Below are 19235 nucleotides of genomic sequence, written 5' to 3' on the forward strand. Positions count from 1 at the left end.
GTTGCAAGGCAGTCATGTTGTTGAAAATGCACGAGTAATTATACCATGTTCCAAACTACCGCAACACTAACTCCTAGATCGTTGTGACCGACTGCTACAAAATTGACCGGCCATTGCAATGAACGACTTGATAACGAGCCTGGTCATAAAGCAGCTATCTTTTGTTCGATTCCCGTCGGGTCACGCGAATTGAAGCGACTGGTGTTCGTTTGTAAGCGCTCTGTGCTTTTGTTAACAGTTCTTAGCATGCTTTCACACGCTAGAAGATGGCATGCGTTTGCACTCTTTGCGCTGACGAGATGAAGTGTTTACGCATTATTGATTGGGCTAAGCAGTATCGAAAGACACTTCCATCTGCCTTTTGAGCGGAAGCCAGAGTCATCTATGAACGCGGAAGATTCCTCCAGGAACGAGCAGTCTGCATTGATAGGAAAGTATTTGGAGTCAGCTGTTTCCTTTCCTTCAAAATATGTGATTTTGTGTGTCGAATAACAAATTCCAATTGTATGTCCAGGGGTCCCGTGTTCGAATCCCGGCCGGGGCATGGATGTTTGTGAGTCTCCATTCATCATCTCATCACTCATCCCCATCTTCGCAAATTAGCGGAAAGGGGCATAAGAAGCGAAGTAAAAGAAAGCAAATCATAAAACATAAATCAAATTGTATGTCCGCCTGGTTTTGTTAATCGCTTAGTGTAATCGCTCAATGTGGTTCATAAGATCAAGAGTGCTGAATTACGAATTAAAAAATAGCTGAAGTGAGAATGGAACACGAGATCGGATTTCAGAATTAGTAAGCATAATTTAGAATAAACGGAGTTCAGAATTCAGAAACTTTAGCTAAGTTCGGAATTTAGAATCAGTAATTTGAGTTAGTAGTTGATTAGTAAGTTGAGAATTAGTAAGTTGAGTTCGGAATTCAGAATTCCTAATCAGAATCCAGAAACCGTAAGCTGACTTCGGAATTCAAAAACTGCAAGCTTAGCTCTGATTTTGGAAATCGTGAACTGAATTCGGAATTTAGAATCCGTAAGTTGAGTTCGGAAGTCAGAATTAGTTATGCGAGTTCGGAATTCAGTTGAATTTCATTTTTATGGAAAGACAAACGAAATTTAGATATTTGCGAACGCAAATAAATCAATAGTGAATAAGCACGGGTCATAGTTAACCCAAGTTCTACAAGAACATGAATTTTCCTTTTGCTTAAAGTTAGTTTATATGTACTGATTCTGAAGTTTCCTTTTTGCTACTTTCTCCATTCTTCACTTCGCGTAATTTTGTTGTGAATGAAAAAACTAGGAGTCCAGCAAATAAAAACCACGTGACTGGCAACCTTGCCGCGGCGCTGGGCGCAATTTCGGAATAACGTCAGTGAGCGAGTGCTTAATCAGGCAACGGGGAGTGCGGAGCTCTTTTGAGCGCCGAGGAGGGGCGCGTTTGTCGAGAACCGACCGGGAGACTTCCGGACCGATCAGGAATCGCGGGTTTCGATTATCCTGGACGGAAAACACCGGGAAATTCCGCATTATGACCGACCTCGACAAAAATGGCCCATGTGAAGTAGAGATATCTCCAGACCTATTACAGCTAGGAAGAAAAATGCGATTGGCAGAAGTATCTTCAAACTTCTCGGTTACTTTAAGTCGCTTTTCTACCCCTCGGGTTAATCGCACCGATGAAATGATGGGACAAACACAAAGGTACATCCATACCTGACCAGGGTTCGAAACCCGGGACTGCTGGCTTCTTAGCGCGTATGCTGTCTTGTCAATTTCTAGAGCTGCACTAGGTTGGAACGTAATTATGATAGTTATGCTGCAGAGTGTGCTTAAATATCTACTTTTGCTTCTTTGAGTTTGGTTTCTTAAGCCCACTTTATGCACAGAAAGGCTCATCGGGACTGGCCCTACAGTTTAGGATGGGATGTGAACCGCTATGTGCCTCCACGGGGTGTCGAACCCGGGGCTACGTGATTACAAGGCGTTGGTGTTACCACTATGCCATCGGGGAAGCCACATATGTACTTTTCCATAACAGAAAGAGATGCATACATTAAACAGTTGTCTTATTAAACAATAATTCTTAATTATTTGCTCAAGCCGTGTATGGTACCTTTTCTTCCTCTCTTCCAACCACCATGGTTGAAAAGTACGTCCAGTGGTCGACTCACGGTCTCGTAAACAAGGATTTCGGGTTCGAGTTCCACCATTTTTCATCATCGTCGTCACGATTAACATAAATAGGCAGAAAACCGATGGAAAATAGGAATTCTTGCCTCCTCTTCCTGTTAGTGTGACTATTGTTCACTATACTTCTTCGTTCTTTGAGTTAAGCGGTTATCGTCTATTTATAATGTAACTCTTATGAATATTGTACATATTTTATGCAATTATACGTTAAGGATGTAATACTAATTAGTTACCTTAGGATTGTCCTAGCACAGAAGACGAACACACATTACATACTATATCAATATAATATTAAAGTTTGTTTTGTATGTCAACTTGTTGCACAGACAGGTTAATGGGGACTGGACCTACAGTTTAAAGTGGTATCCCAACCACTATGTGCCTACAACGGGTATCGAACCCGGGACTCCTTGATTACAAGGCTTGGACTTTATCACTACGTCATCTAGAAAGCCTGTCAGTGTATATATATATATATATATATATATATCTAAGCATCGCCATATAATACTTCGCGATACGCGAGAAGTCGCACACACACACACACACACACACACACACACACAAAGAATGCGATACAAGGTCGACTTCTTCGACATTGGTAAGAGCGAGATGCTCGTTTCAGTATATCCCCCACTAGGAACCTTGTGTGGTGCCGAAAACGCAGCTCCATCTATTTTTCCCCCCGAGCTCCGCGTGGACAGGTGCTGTGTATCAAAATTCTTCGAAGGTAAATTTAGAAAGTCGGGAGACTAGCTTCGATACACAGAGAGAGAGCGTAAATAAGATGGGGAACTCTCTGGAGTGTTATAAATAACTCCCCCCTCCTCTTTTCCCTTAGTCATATCTGGCCGATTCAGAGAAAGACAGGAAGGAGCTGGCTTCGTCTTGCCTCCCGAGTTCGCCGTGTTTACGGAGCAACATCAGGTGTTGGTGTTAGGTAGTTCATGCGCTGAGGAGATTTCTGTTCTCAATGATCGTATGGTCGGCTTAAGTTTCAGCAGGTGTTCAGGGCGTATGATTGGCACGCATGACAGCCAGGGCGATCTCGGACGCCATATTTTGCAACATTGTCCCTGTATAAAGCATCTCTGGGGCTCAGTCAGCCTCTTATGAAGGGATAAGGCGGCCGGAGCGTGGTGCTGATCGCATCACCTTCACTTTGGCCTCCACACTCACTACATGACTTTCTCACAAGAGAAGAGAGAGACAGAGAAACTCCTCTCTCTCTTCCTTTTTCTTCTTTCGTTCGTTCCTTCATTTATCTTCCATTTTCTATAGAGAGAGATTTATTTCATCATTTCGTTCTTGTTCATCCTTTTCCTTTCTCTTCCTTTCTTTTCTTTTCTCTGTACCCAGTGTATAATACACACACAATGTTGTTCATAAGGCTGTGAAACATTTTAGAAATTCACCACAGATAAACTATTCAACAGATAGGGATAATTTTGATTCCTATAGAACGACAAATTCTCAAAGTTTTCGCAAGAGCACATAGTTGCCACTGTTTGCCGTCAGGAGGCAGTAGTAGCAAACATGGCGCTAAGTAAACGTAAGAAGGCGTTTTGTATGTTGGAATACGCAAGAACCTTGTCCGCTATGACTGTCCAGGAACTTCGCAACACCCCTATCGCTGCGACTGGCACTGATCCAACGTGATTTGCCAACGTTCGACTGGGACGAATTGCAGTATTGGTTAGTTATCGGCCGCATGAACAAAGTTTGACACGAGCGCTTGTGAAATGAGCACAAAAATATTGGAGAATTTATAGTTCTATTGGCATCAGAAATGCCACTGTCAGTTGTGTCTTAGTAAATTTCTAAAACGTGTTACAGAGTTATGAATCGTCCTGTATATAGGCTAATATAGACTAGTTAAACTGGAACTCAAACCACTGAAAGATTAGTTCACAGTGAATTGAACATAGGACCCCCTTGGTTACAAGGCAATACCATCCAAATACAAAGGAGATTGGCTACCATGGGCGTAACTGTTTGAGGGTTCAAAATTGGGTGGAGGGGGCCACAATCAAACTCGCTGCTTAACTTGATGGCAGAATCAAATTCGGGACCTCGGGAGGCAGAACCGACAAGTTTGCCATCCCATAAAGAGCCCAAAAGTATTTTGCTAAATAATTTGCCCAATCGTAAACTATGTTGTTCAGTCCTCAGGCCCCAGTAGGTTAACAAAATTATCCTTAATTTTAAAATTTAGTAATCTGAAAATTTTGTGGTGGAGGGGAAGCGCCATCCCTTTGCCCCCGCCAAGTTTCGCCCATAACGGCTACTGAAATATAGTGTCCTCCATATCTGAAGGGATAGAAAGATAAGGACATGATGCATGTGTGAGTATGTAACATGCAAATTCACCAGTACCGGCTTCAACTTCACGAGCCATCAAAAGAGAAACCTCTCGATCCAACATCCGTCAAGACCCTCGTTTCCTACCTTTTGCAGGCCTCCGTGAAACACGAGTAAGTTATTTAAGCCCATCTCCCTCTTTGTCTTTTATCTTACACTCTGTCCCCCGTTAAGCATCAGGTTCTCATCAGCAAGCTCAGAGACCCTCCGCGTGCTTTCATATAGTCCTTGTTTATTCTCTTTGTCTCCCCCCCCCCCATTCCTCCCCATTTTTTCATGTTCTTTTCTCCTTTCTTCATCAGCCTTCTCGGGACGCCCTCTCTCATCTCTTTTTTCTCTCTCTCCCAGAATTCCCTGGTGTGAGGAAGCCATTATTACCCGCGCTAATATCCCTCAGCCAGGAGCTGATACCGTGCTGTCGACCCCAGAATTAAAAATCAAAATATATTGCAGCATAGCTAATAGCCGAAGATGGGAAAGTATTGTTTTCATAAAACCTGAGACTCCTTGCCTTCGTTTCGCGTCTCCCCCCACCCCCCTCTCGCCTCTTCCCGTCTAGCAACAGGCAGGCTTCACGATGGGATTTGGAACGTAGGAAGGTGGCGCCAGCTAGCCAATAAATTTATGAGTGATAGAGTTGAACCTTCCGATTTTATGCGAACTCGGATTAGGTTCCGGAATGAAGCGGCAGAAACGTAAAGACTCCGTGGCGTAATATCAAGGGAGGATGAAGTCAGGAAAGGGGATATTTTGAAGAGAATAGGGGACGCGTCCTTATCCGCGTATCTTTCTCCTGTTAGAAACCTAAAAAAGCGTGGAATTTCCACACTTACTCCAACACTGCCATAGAGTAACTTCAGTAAATAGAAGAGTAGGTGATACATAGCAATGGTTGCTCATCATCAGGGTATAAACTCGCGCGTCCACTACTAGATTGCAGCACAACGAAACTGATATGAAGTGGCCAAGAATCTAAGATTATCAATTCCTAATTAATCATAATCATAAGGATACTCTCGTGCCATTATTATGTCCGCTGGTACTTGCACATTTACGTATTCTCTTGCGTAAGATTTCATCACCCGTGGTGCCATCTAGTAGGAGATGCAGGAATTATGTGCACTGCGGCTACGTAGCCATTGTCACATGCAACTTGCTCCTATGTTTCCTATCCTTACTTATTGTAAAGAGTCCAAGATCTTTGCTTTCACAGATCTTGTATTGTTGAAACAGTACAACTAAAATAAAATATTTTGATAGGTTTTGAGTTATAAGAATAGAGAAAGCCTGTTGCATTTTCTTTCAGTAGCTCGTTCCGTATTGTTGATGCCCTGCCGTGAGTCAACACTTGGAACATGCCACCCGCCCGCGGGTACTTGACCCTCTCGAGTATAGCTGACAAGCCTCGTGGATCTTCACGGCTTGCAGACTCCAGATCTACCCGCAATAGACCCCCGATACAGCGAGTGTATTACAATGGCGCTATGTTGAGAGTTGGTTCATCCAATAGACTTCCCTTCTCAAAGGTTCCGCAGAAGCCAGCACGCGAATCTTTGCGGTAATCGCTTCTTTGTAATCCATTGCGACAAAGAGATGCTTTGAGCGGCTCGATCAGAAAGGGAATCGCCAGGCGATGTTGTTTTTGTAACGGATAATGGGGAGGGGGGGGGCGAGATTGATTCTGTAGCCTCCTCACCCCTCCTCTTCCAGCGAGGCTCTTTGAACGAAGACGTCAAATTCCCGTTGAGGCATCAGTGCAAGGAGTGGCATTGATTCCTTGTTTGTTACATTGCCTCCCCCGCTCCGAGCCAGGCTTTTAGTTCTTCTGCGCAAGTGTTGCCAACTGCCGTAACTGAATTTCCTCTAGAGAATGTATTGGCCTTGGCTTGTCAAGTTTACAAAACCCTGTGCATGAGATATATTCACGATGATAGCTCATGAGTTCTCGTAGGCAAGTGTTTCCAATTGCGAGAAGAGCTGAAAAAGAAGAGCTGAAAATCCACTACAAAATGTATTGAGATTGGTTTGTCAAGTTTTACAAAACGTTTTGTGTGCATGAGATAAATTCACCTTCTCGTTCTCTTGCGTGCAGCGAAACGATTCGTACACTGTATCTAAAGGCTTGGAAAAATCCGTAATATCCATAACGAATGCTGCCCGCCCAACTGACCTTAGCTGTCCGTTGCAGCACCTTCTAGGATACGTTTCACTATTCAAATCCACAATTTTGTTTAGGTCGTTAGCTTTCAACGTGGCCTAATCTGATTGTGTCTTCTTATAATTTCCGACAGGGGATCTAACACCGAACTCATTGGTTGACAGAGTCCTGCATTGCAAATATATATCGGAAGCAGACAACAGAAGATATAGATATAATGGCTTCTTGCGTTGCAAATATATATCGGAAGCAGACAACAGAAGATATAGATATAATGGCTTCCCTTTAGGCTAATCGCGACAATGGGGATTAATGATTACACTAGGCTGAAGACTGGTAAGCGGCAGTGTACACAGGAACACCTGTGTTCATGCTTGAATTCGGACCGTTCGGCGGATAGATGTTGAGTCGAACACTCGACGTACTAAGTCACCGAGACGACGCTAGCTGGTATATTCTGAGAGCTAGTTTTGCTAACTGCGGAAGCTACATGAAATTTTTCAAGCCCTGGTGACTTTCTGCGGAGTCGGCTACACTGCCCTTTCCCCGTCTTCAGCCTACGATAATAACCGTCTGTCAGCTGGAGTCGCTGATAATGATGTGAAATTGTTCCATGAATTGAATGACGCCATGCGCCTTGCACACCCTCTCGGCCGAGTTTTCCTTCGAGACGTCAAGAGCTTCTGGCAGGCTGAGGTGGCGCTGCGTGACTCGGGTAGGCCACGGCGTACGGAAATCTGTCCCGTACCGTAATCGTCACCTCCTCCAGAAGAGAAGGACGAAGAAGGCGGGAAATAAACTGTGTAGAGATACCTCGAGCTCAAGTTCTCTGCCGAGAAACGCCAGGAAGTGAAAAGTAATAACATGGACGTGGGCAATCGGGGCCCACGTCCCCGTGGAAAATTAATATCAATCTAAATATATACGTATTTCACACTAAATATTTAATTTTAGTCGCAATGATTTGTCACTTATTATAAGGCAGTTGCAGGAGATGATAACTTCAAACTGAAATGTGAACAAATGTGAACAACCTCCCTTTCACCCACTGGCGTACGCAGAGAGGTGGGGGGGGGCTTATGGGGCTATAGCCCTCTCCGAAATTCTGGGAAAATATTTTTAAATAAAAGCTGTTAAGAACTTGGGAAAAGCCAGAGTGGAAAGTGCAACCCCCCTTAGAATGACCCCCGATTGATATTTTTTTAGAGTGGAAAGTTTTAATTGTACGAAGTATTTGGTGTATGCCGGCCTCTAGAAAGCAACTATGTATTATCCACCTTTACAGTTCCAGCCCCTCCCGAAACATGTCTGGAACAGGGAGAGAACGGTTTGTATAGTAGAAGGTTGTAGCGTAGTTCACCTGGTGTTGGTAGTTGTGTTAGTCGCTTTATTTGGGGTTTAATTTTTCCTGATGCGGGAATCACAGAAATGCAACTTTCATTCGTTGCAGTCCTGTCTTGGCATCCCTCTCTTGACGAGGACACAGCACATAAGCGGGGAAGAGCTGTAACCCTTTCCTGACAGAGGCCAGAAGTGCACAGGGATTTGGTTTCGTGAGGAAAGTCCATTTTGTTAAGTAGGTAAAAACAGCATAGAATTCGCTTCTGGGTTATTCACTTTCTTCTAAAGACTGAAAATTCGTTCTCAGCTTCCTCTTAGTGGTTTTCGTGGTGATAGTTCTTCAGTTGGTTTCTTTCTATTGTTCACAAGGCTTGCTGGAACTTCTATTTTGAATAGTTCTTCTAAATATATTCTAATTTATTTGACAAATTCAATATGTACACTATGGCCATACAGTTCTACTGTATAAGTTGTACAGAAGCTCAAATAGTTTTTTAAGTGTTGACTGCGCCATTACCTGGATGGTCAATATCCTGGCCAACCTGATCTCCTGATATGACACCATTAGATGTTTCAATGTGTGGATTCGTAAGCGATTGTGTTTATCCAACCAAGTGCCGATCTTGTTGAACTTAATCAACGAATAACAAAAGTCGTTGGGATGATGACAGGAAAATCAATACTGACTGGATATTGTCACAATGCAGCACGTATTGCTATATTTTTTCTTTACAAAATTGTGTTAAAACTGTTTGAGCTACTGTATGACTTAGTACAATACAATTCTATAAGTTCTGTATTCATCATTGAAATGCGCACAGTACTTTGTGAACGCCATGTATGTCAGGCCTCTTCTATATCTTCAGTTCTGCGCAAAATAGAACTTGTTGAACCCAAGGTCGAATTCAAATACAAGAACTGTTTATGTGAGCTGGTTCAGCAGTACGAACCGTTCGAAATAGACAAGTTCAAACGGTTCAACCCATGCGATCCAGTTCACATAAAGAACCCACGAAGCACCTTTAGTTTGATTCGTGACTGAATTTTAGTGCCACAATTAACGATCCTTGTCATGGCTAGGTAAGTGCAGTCTCCTTGTAGAAACTAATATCGGTGGGGGAAATCGCTCATAAAAGCTGGGTTGGATGGCAGCCCTTTTTTCCCGAAAAGAAAAAAGCCACTGTTCGGTTATGTTCACCATGTTTTTCTGTGGGATCTCGGGCAGGCATACGGTGCTAATGTGGTGCCATCTCTTGACTGATTTATGAGCCTGTGACTTCCGGTATTAATGTGTATTGGATCAACACAAGCTCTTCGGTGGCCGCGAAGTCGTGTAAACACGCTAGCCATGTGGACCGCGCCTGGTTAAAGCATTCGATTCCTGGAATTGGAGCTAAAACAAGAGAAATGTTGAAGCGTGAAGCAGGTTACTAGGGTAGGGAGGGTGGAAATAGATGAAAGTACTTTCTTTGTTCTTGAGTTCGGTTTCTTAGTCGGTACCAGCGCGTACTTACCGATTTTAGAGTTTTTAACGTTCGTGATGCCGTAGCCATTATGTGTCGATAACAAAATGAGGCTATTGATGTATCGATGTAGAGTAAGATTGATCATCAGCTTTACCTATCCCATTCAATACGTGAGGGAAGTGGTAGAAGAGCACATTCCTCCTGAAAATAGCTGTTTAGCATGCTAGCGTAGTTTGCACGTCGTCCAACAGATGGCAGGATTTTGAATTTCTGTTTTTGGCTTATCGTCCAATCTTAACGTTAATGTTAAGTAATGCTTTTTGTTTACTAGGATATTTGACTTTCAAAGTAGTTATTGATTCTTGGCCAATCACAACGTTACAAAATCACAAGATTAAGTTACAAAGTAAAGAAACAATACCATCTAGAGGAGAAAGTGATAATTGTATACTGAAGAGGCGCAGTTATTACAAGATTATAGTTGCTTTTCTACATATCTTAAAAAATATAAACGAGGAAAGGAAAATGGTGGTGGTTGTAGCCTCGTAATAAATGAAGGGGGGATGTAAAAATGCAAAAACTAGTATTGTAAGGTATGTACAGTTGTAGAGACTCATACTTGAAATAAACTATACTCCGTTGTTTAAATAGCAACTCGTTATATATATAACTCCAGGAGGCAGAGTAAGATTGTATAGAGACTATCCTGATAACAGAGGTTGTCCTTTGTTTTGGTATTTTTGATGTTCAATTTTTCCTTCAGAAAGTTTTCTAATATATACCATGTAATTAGTAAGGTTCAGCAAAATGCGCATATTTTTCACAGTAATAGCGCTTTATCTATTGACACAACTTCGCTAATTCAAATTTTAGTGCAAAATTCTTTCAAGAATTATAGCCATAATGTACCTCGAGATTTGCACTAATTTTTTGTGTCCAACCAGTTGAAACTGAGTCTTATGTAAATCGCTTTATGCTGTCGATGCAAGTTGGTTTCTAATCATTCTTTTTTCTTCCTCTTCGCAGCGAGCCACCTTGGCGGAGAAGGAGGTGACGGCGCTGAAGGAGCAGCTGGCTGCGGCCAACCATAGCCTTCAGCTTGTCGAGAAGGGGCAGAAACCTTCCGACATGGAGCAAACGATGGACTTGCTCAGTAGGCCGTCTGTGGAGGTGGAGCTGGCAGCCAAGGAAAAAGAGGTGAGTATCCTTACGTTTATGCAACACTCTAAACGAGAGTGGAATTCATGTTTCAGGGTATTGCAGGATATACAGGCGATATATTGACACTTGTGAATGTGAATTCGTCATTATCAGCTTAAATTAAACATGCGTGAATGGTTGTGTGGGGGTGTTTACCACAGTAATGGATATAAAGGCACGAAAGGCATTAATTTGTTTGGTGTTTATGCTAGCAAACGAGAACTAATCACTATCTTGACTTGTCCGTAGCGTAGTGAACTTCACGGTGGCGGTAACTATTGCAGTAAAGCTACCTGAACATCTTTTGCATTTTCTTCCAAGCGAAGACCGTCAGTAGTGCTAAGCGTAGTGATTTAATTCCGCATTTGTACCTTAACAAATTTAGTAGCAGCGTTTTTTATACGACAATTTTTCACGCTTCGTAAATGTTGTTGAGGTGTTATTTTGAGTCCACTTTACGCACAGATAGACTAATCGGGACTGGACCTACAGTTTAAAGTGGAATTCGAACCATTATTGCCCTCCACCGGGGACCGAACCCGGGATCCTCGGATTACAGGGCGACATCATTACCACTACGCCACCGAGGAGGTCCGCTTCGTAAACATGATGGGAAAACTATTCATCTTCATTAAGAAAAATAATAAAATATGCACGAAATAATATAAAATCAGACTTTAAAGTAATCCGGTAATGGAGATTGAATTTGCTACATTGCTTTCTACGTCGCTGTAAGTGTTGAACTTAAAATATTATAGTGACATATTGTCTTAATGTTTTTGTACGAAATGGTCAAAATGTGGGGGGAAACTGGGTTTCGTCGGTACTTAGGCTTGAAAATTGACCGCCCGTGGAAGTATCCTGAAACGACACAACACGAAATACTCCGAAGTAGATAAGGGTTGCAGATGTTTACGTATACCGCTTAAGACCTAATTGGCCCTGTTGTGGATGCCGTCCATTGTACTTCCGCTTGCGAAAGGATGTCGGCGTGTCAGTGAAAAATTGAAGAGCGACTCTCGACTGCATTCCCCAGTTTCTTTGCTCTTGTTTTTCTCGCCTCTGTAGTTTTTCTCACCCCGTCTACAAATTCTTCTCACCTCTCCCTCCCCCACCCTTTCTCTCCGCTCTTCTTTCGTGTAAGCTGCTTGTCTCTTTAATCTGGCTGAAGGGAAGGGGGGGACGCGGAGTTACTTAAAAGACAGCGGTCGGAGGTTGACCGTGGCGCCCCCTTCGGCGAGGAAAGAACCTCACCGCGAATTGTTCCGACAGTGAAGAGGGTTCGACGAGGCCGTGCGTAACAAGGGAGACTGTCTTCATTGTTTATGCCGCTTCCATGCCATCTCTTGCAAGTTATGCTTCGTCTCATTTACTAGCGAAAGAAAAGTAGAACCCCTTGTGTGTATGCAACACGCTACTCAGTACTGTCATTTGGGTTGCATATAATGAAGGATATTGAACTGATTCGTAAATGTGTTTGGGACGATTTCACCTTGTGCTATACAACACGAATAACCTTGGAGTGTATTCTGGTTCCATATGTTGCAGGATACAACGGTAGTCGGCCGGCTTAACGATTTTGGCAACGAAGTGTCCGGGTTCGGATATCGGCCTCGGTAGTCTTACTTTATCATTAGCAATCCATGTTGGGAGATGACATTTTTTTTAGCAAATGTTTTTAGCTTTCTACGAAGAGCTGGCTCTTCCACTGCCTGTGAGAAAATTTTTACTTCATTCTTAGCTTTTAATGTGTTGTGTTTGTCTTGTGTAGGTCCATTTACAGCCTTGCACTTTTACCCTTTCTTAAGAGACTTCTTACACCCCTTGTTTTATACTTTTATGTAAGAATTTTAGATAAGCGGATATTTCCCCGTGCACATTGACGAGTGCATACGTGCCGACACACCCAAAATATTTAAATTTGCATTTTCCTTATTTTGCGTCACTTCTGTGCTTCTCGAGACTAATTGATAATAAATGTTGATTGTATGAAGGGACACTCCCAGATATGTACATGAGTGGTATAAATATGCATTGCAGTATGGTGAAAGGCTTCTCACTAGTAAAACAATGTAGTTTATAGATATAAATGAAATTATTATCATTATGCTTTACAAATTACATACTATATGAGGACACTCACGTTTTGCAGAACGGTGATTATTTAGAATTTTAGAATACGAACCCGGGATTCCTTGATAACAAAGGAACAGCGTTATCCGTTCATGTTTTCCACTTTACATCGTAAATGTGCAGAGAGTGGCGTTAAGGGGGCGTGGGGCACTATCTCCCCGGGACAAAAGAACTCTTGACTTCAGCTAAAAGAATTTGATTCTAAACGAAAAGTGGACGCTTTTGTAACGCAAACACACTAAGGAAAGGTATTCTTATTGATCAAACAAAACCACCGTATAAAACCTAATATGTGTTGGTACATCTGCGTATAAACTAACAATATATTGCCCAAACTTGGTAACGAACTAGCGAATTGCAGAACGTTTCGGTAGAAATTCTCGTTTGATTCCGGCTACGATACAAGATCGCAACATGGCCAGCTCTGTTGCGAATTCTGCACGGCAATATCGCTTCTCGTTTCGGCACGTTCGGTGCTGGGGGAAAAAAATATCCGTACGCCAGAGGAGGGTAAGGGGGGTGGAGTCGTATTTATAAACGGGGGCCGCACACCACTTGGGCATAAACATTCCGCGCGTGGAGACTCTAATGTCGTCACAATCGCCCGCAATTGCAGACGCACGAACGCAAACAATCGCGGACCCACGATGAGGACGGACGTTGAAATGTATCTTCCCCGATGAGGAAGCCAATAGGCGCCGGCCAGAAAACGTCATAACCGCTGGTTTTGCTCCCCGATCCTAATCCATTCCTCCCTTTTCGGTCCGGCCGTTCCGTCTGTCAAGCACGGTCCATGTCCAGGGGAGGAACGCGCTCGGTTCTGTGCTCCCACCTGAGCCTGAGACTGTCTAAGGTCATTACGCGTTGGTTGAAGCGGGAACGTCGTCTCTCCGGACGCATTTGGCCTCGTGACAAATCCCTTTTCCTTCCCCGCAGACGGAAAAAATAGAGGGCGCTCGAGGATTAATTTTCGCTTTCATTTGTCATTAGATGCAAGGTAAAAATAATTTGATGTTCAACTGTTTCGCGGACAAGTGTACGGTGGTGCCCTCTCTCGTTCTTTTTTCTCCGCTTCTGAGAGATGGTTTTTAATTCGCGATTGCGTCGTCAGCGGGGGGAGAAGGGGCTCGACGTTTTTCGATTTATTTACGCCGACGACTCTTGCTGGCCCGGGGTCGGAAATAAACTCCAGCAAGATATGATCTCATCCCGAAGATGACAGGCCCGGGATTTATCCAAACGTTCACGTGATTTAAAAGGGCGGGAAGAATGTGCACTGAGTCACTTTCAAGGAACTATCGAATGTTCGATTTATCAAATGCTTCTGTGAACCGCATAAGAAAGCGAGGGGAGGGTTTGTAACGTTGCGCGGAGACGCTGTTAGGGTAGTATTCCTTAACGCATGCGCAGTAGCAGAAGTATGATTATGTTACCGCCACTGTCGCTAGTCTATGTTACTTGATGAAACTTGGTTCGAGGAACAATCTTGGAACAATTTATGCTCACGCGAATCCAGCTGCTTCTCAGTCCGTTCGTCCACATGAAGCAGAACGCGGCAGTTTCTTCCTTGACAGAAAGGAAAGAGATAATCGCTGGCGAACTCTGCACACAAGGCCCAAGCTGCAAACATTTCTCTTTTTAATTGGGACCACACGGAGCCATTATCACAGGAAGCGGTAGAGATAGAAGCTGTATCTCAGATCCGGACTTATGGATTGATTTCGAGGCTTGTGCTAGACATGTGCGGAGAGAGGCGTGAGAACGAAAAATAACCACTAAAAGACACCCGCAGGATGGACGGTTTGATCAACCCCTACTTTCAGATCGAGTGGTGTCGAATAAGGAAGGTGACCCCGCACTACGGCCTCTTAATACTAAGCCTTGTCTACCAAGAGAAATTAAACTGTCCTTGCCCCCTCAGTTTTGGCATCCAATCGCAGCTACTGTTCGTAACTATAGTATTTTTTTTTTTTGGTACTTTTGGCTTTACGGAAACGACTGGAACAAAGAAAGAGTGCAAAAATCCATGATCCTTTATCTTCCAGAGAATTACAGTACCTCTCGGGCCTAAGTATAATAACAAAACATAGACACAACTCAACCATGTCTTGTGTAGTTCCTGATTCACGCTTGATTCGGAATCTAGCAATATTCGCTACTCAAATCTCACGTAAGGAATCTTGTCCCTGAAAACTTTTCCAATATAAGAATCGTTTAGGTGAGTCTCAAGCCTTGGAACGGTTCTGAATCGGATTCGTTGTCCGAACTAATTTCGTAAAGCAACAATGAAATCGTTAGCCAATACTAGATTTCATTGATTTGACTTATTATTTTACTTCGCTTTTCTGCCACTTTTGGGTAATTGCGAAGAAGATTGATGGACGAACACTCACGAAGAATTCACTTCGGGAATTCGAACCCGGGACCTGTGAAAACCACTTCGTCACGGGGATCGGCTGTACCAGGTTTTGCCATGCTGTCAATGGCGTGCCCAGGATTTTCGACGTTCTTTTTTGGGTTATGGCCCCCACCAACCTCCCCCTTGGACACGCCACTGCATTTAACATATGCATGCCTCAATTAATTTACGTTTATATGATAAACTAAGCATTGATATTCATTTGTTTTGATTAACTGGTCAAATAGAATCCCCACTGGAATTTCTCCACACTTCAATGATCTGAAGACGGACACGAGAAGAAAGAAATAAAGAATAAAGAGTGTTCATTCGTGCCAAGTTTCTTTGTTAAACAAAGAAAGTTGCAAAGAAAAAGACATTCCTCTAGATCTTTCTCACCTTCGGAAAAAGGACTTTTGTATTTTCTCTAATTTCTCAGCAAATGTATCAGCTGAGAAGGACTCCCTATGGACCAGCAGTTAAGAGGCAGAGCGATGCTAAGAGACGAGTAGCAGATGCCATCTGGTGGAGAAAGGGAGCAGGAAAAGAGAAGGAAGATCGGAGGCAAGATGGCGGCCGTCAATGCTCCACTGATACCCATCGGACCGTTCAATCAAGATGTCTCTTTGTGAGTTCAGACACCGACGAAACTGATTTTTTAGAATGGGGAGATATTTGTGTTTTCTCTCGAATGCCGCTGGGGGAAAAGAGAGCTTTTCAGATAAGTCACCGAGAGTGGAGATCTGAATACGAAAAGAGATATGCTTTGTGCTGAGAAGTTTGCAACGTGCCGCTTGCCGCGATGGAATTTGATGACGCAACGTTGCAGACGATTGACTAGAGAAGTTGGAATAGTTTTTTTGAAGTGCGGCGACTGCTGACACTGGCGTCCGATGACTTGATGATAAAAAAGATGGTTTTATACCATGTTTGGAAATCCATAACTAACAATTTCCCGCCAAAACGGCCTATTCCTTACACCAGTTGGCGTTGCTGACGGTCACGTGAGTGTTTTCGTCCAATGGAAGACCCATTGATACTAAGCATGCGTCGTATTCAGCCAATCATAGATGGGTGCTTCTCTTGCGCGGGAATTTGAGCTCTTAGCTGCTAAGTAGTGGAAAGGAAAGTCTCTATTTTTCTTGGCGTTATTTGCTTCAGTTCCTTGCTTGTACTCTTAGTTAAATGTTTGACGAAAGGAAAAGGAAGCATGCATTTGACCCAAGACGACAAACAACTCAGTTCTTTAGTTAAGTCTGTCTCGAATTCTAACATCTATTTCAGGCTCGAAGATTAAATTGGAATCTCTTATAGTGTCTGTTATAATTGTCAGATGTCGCTACCGATACAAGCGCGTTTATTCGCACACTTGAATTATTGTTCTGAAGAAAATGGTTTGCAAATATGAACAGAAAATAGAGCAAAATTAGCGGTACTAACTTATTTGTTTGATGAAAGTTAAGTGAAGAGGATGTTCTGAACCCTTAACCCAACCTTTCGGTGTTCCTAGCTTATTTAATACGAGAAGACGATAAAGAAATGTTTCCATGAGTGTCAGTATGACAGTCGTGTATTTGTTTGTTTGGTTGGTTCATTTGGTGTCCACTTTATGCACAGTAAGGCTAATCGGGACTGGACTTACAGTTTAAAGTGGGATCAAACAGTTGTATTTAGAACAACTAGTAAGAGAAAGTAACATTCCAATAACTTGTGTTTAAAATATTGTTGAACCGGCATAATATTTTCGCTGAAGTTATACAGCGCACCAAACCAGTATCGAACTCTTGTCCTTCAGGGAGTCACTGTGCTTCCGCGTTGTTTTTGGATCAGCGAACAAACAAAACGACTGCGTGATGAAACTCTGTTCTTACGTAAGCGAGAGTGTTATATTACCTGCTGCGTACATTTACACCTCCCTTCCCTTTCAATTCCTCCCTGTCGATCATCATTTGTTTTGCAAGTATCTCGGCCAGTGGGCAAGTGTAACGATCAGGAGATGAGCCGGTGAAAGCGACCGACGATACAGTCGAGGGCAACAAAAGAGCAACGGTGGAACGGGGGGGGGGGGGGAGCAAACACAACGAACATGCTGCGGTGGCGTGACATCACGGATCCTCCTCATCTGCTCTGTCACACTCGGAGAATCCAAAATTAGGTAGAATGTTCGCGAACTTACGCCCTGTTGACACTGCGGTCTGCGTCGATTCGAAGTGTTTCGGTGAGGGGGGAAGACACGTAACAATAGTTTTGACGGGAGATACCGATTCGAAGAGAAATCAACTAGCGGGAAATGCTACAGCGGATGACATCTAAATGTGAGTAGATGTAACGCAAGATACTATTCTGGTTTCAGCTATGTATTGAATCTACTAAGTAATATATATATATATCCAGCATACATAAATACGAGGGTTGTACCGAAAGTAATGCAAAAGTGCATAGGTCGTTCGTACTGTACACGTTGGTCCCTCTACAGTAAGGAATGACTCGCCGTGCTCTACATCACAAGCGTTGCATTTCCGCCATTCTTAAATTCAACTCTTTAATCCTCTTGCTTAAAATGCTTCCAGCAGATCAGAGAAGACTGGCACCCTATCATACCATTCCCTAACTCTTTCACAATCTTCCGTATGGCATTGCGACCACAACCCAGTTGTGAAGCACGATTTGTAATTGGACCTCAATGTTTCCAAAACATTCATTTAAACGATTTGATCAGATCGTGAAGAATATAGTTAAAGTTCTGTGAATGTGAGGTGAGAAATTCGAGCGTCAGTAACTTGAAACAGCACGCGTTGTAGCAGCCAATGTAAAAATGTACAAGGGTACTTTAGATATAACTGTGTTTAGTCACTAGATGCATAATTTTACGATGCAACGGCCATTTTCATACAAATAACATTAATTTCCATGTTTAACATGTTTAATATTCCCTCGGCTCTCTTTTAAAAAGACTTTATCCGCTAAAAACATTGCAAATTTCCAAACTCGGATCTTAAAAGCATTTTCCGTTTATGTTGTCGAGTACGATGCACTCTCAAAGCGAAAAAAAATCATCTCTTTGTCGTCTTCTTCTTCTTTTGACCCTCTTTTCGTTCATTTCACCGTTACATGTTGCAAGTATTCCTGCTTCGAGTGCCATCTCGAGTTCCCAGATTTAGTGAAACGTTAAAACATGTAATGTCGTGTTTTTTTTTATCCGGGAAGACGGAATAAAAACAAGCGTCATCTCCACTTTCTCCCCAGATGACACGACACAGCACTTTACATTCTTGTCTGCATTGTTTCCTCCCTGGTGAAGTAATTTCAAGAATTCCCTTCCTAGAATCAGCATTTGAGTTTTTGGAAACTTCTCTTATTGTTGGCATTTTTATCGCTTTTTTCCAGTGTTGCAAACACGTGCGAGAAATCGATGATTTTTTACTTTTGTCAACAAAATCTCATACTTCCGCGTGTGGACATATTGCGAGTTCAGTAGGTTGGATAATATGGCATGAAAGAAATGAACATCGACAATATTGACGACAAAAAGTTATTCAAGACTTGTATTTTAGCATCGGAACTCTAGTATCACAAAAATTCATGATGTAGAGAGCGCACGCAAATACTAATTTGAAGTACAATTTTATTTACTTATTATTATTATTACTCTAATTTTATGCAAAATTTACGGTTTTGGAAACGAAATCGATTTAACCTCATGCTTGTTTCAATATGCATCAGCGTACTGCTATCTAGCGTTCACAACAAGACTAAATTAGTAAATTCATAAACATTCATAATCTTACGTAAAAAGGGGATATAGATATCGTTTATAGGGACGTCATGTGCCGCTAAAGCAGAACTTGGTGTCAGAAATTGCCTGCAAATATCTGGAAACCGTCCTACCTCTCGCGTGTCGTTTTTTTTAATGTACTTGCTCTCCAGCGCCACGCAGTGACAGCGCAAGAAACTAGGTACTTTTTTTCCCCGTCTTCCCTCCTGGGATGT

General features: G+C 42.7%; 1 protein-coding gene across 11 annotated transcripts in view; it reads left to right on the forward strand.

Moving 5' to 3' along the window:
* Window positions 1-19235, forward strand: part of ct (homeobox protein, cut) — a 135633-nt gene that overhangs the window by 40529 nt on the left and 75869 nt on the right. For 10 of the 11 annotated variants that reach the window (XM_083128593.1, XM_083128595.1, XM_083128597.1 and 7 more), the window contains exon 2: window positions 10541-10711. In XM_083128593.1, coding sequence (XP_082984719.1) covers window positions 10541-10711 — 171 coding nt within the window. Of the gene's footprint in view, window positions 1-8157; window positions 8284-10540; window positions 10712-19235 lie in introns of all 11 variants that reach the window. The other variant, XM_083128601.1, reaches the window with a different exon arrangement.

Source organism: Lepisma saccharinum, chromosome 9 (genome assembly GCF_977018435.1).
Source record: "Lepisma saccharinum chromosome 9, izLepSacc3.1, whole genome shotgun sequence".
In the NCBI taxonomy this organism is placed as follows: Eukaryota; Metazoa; Arthropoda; class Insecta; order Zygentoma; family Lepismatidae; genus Lepisma; species Lepisma saccharinum.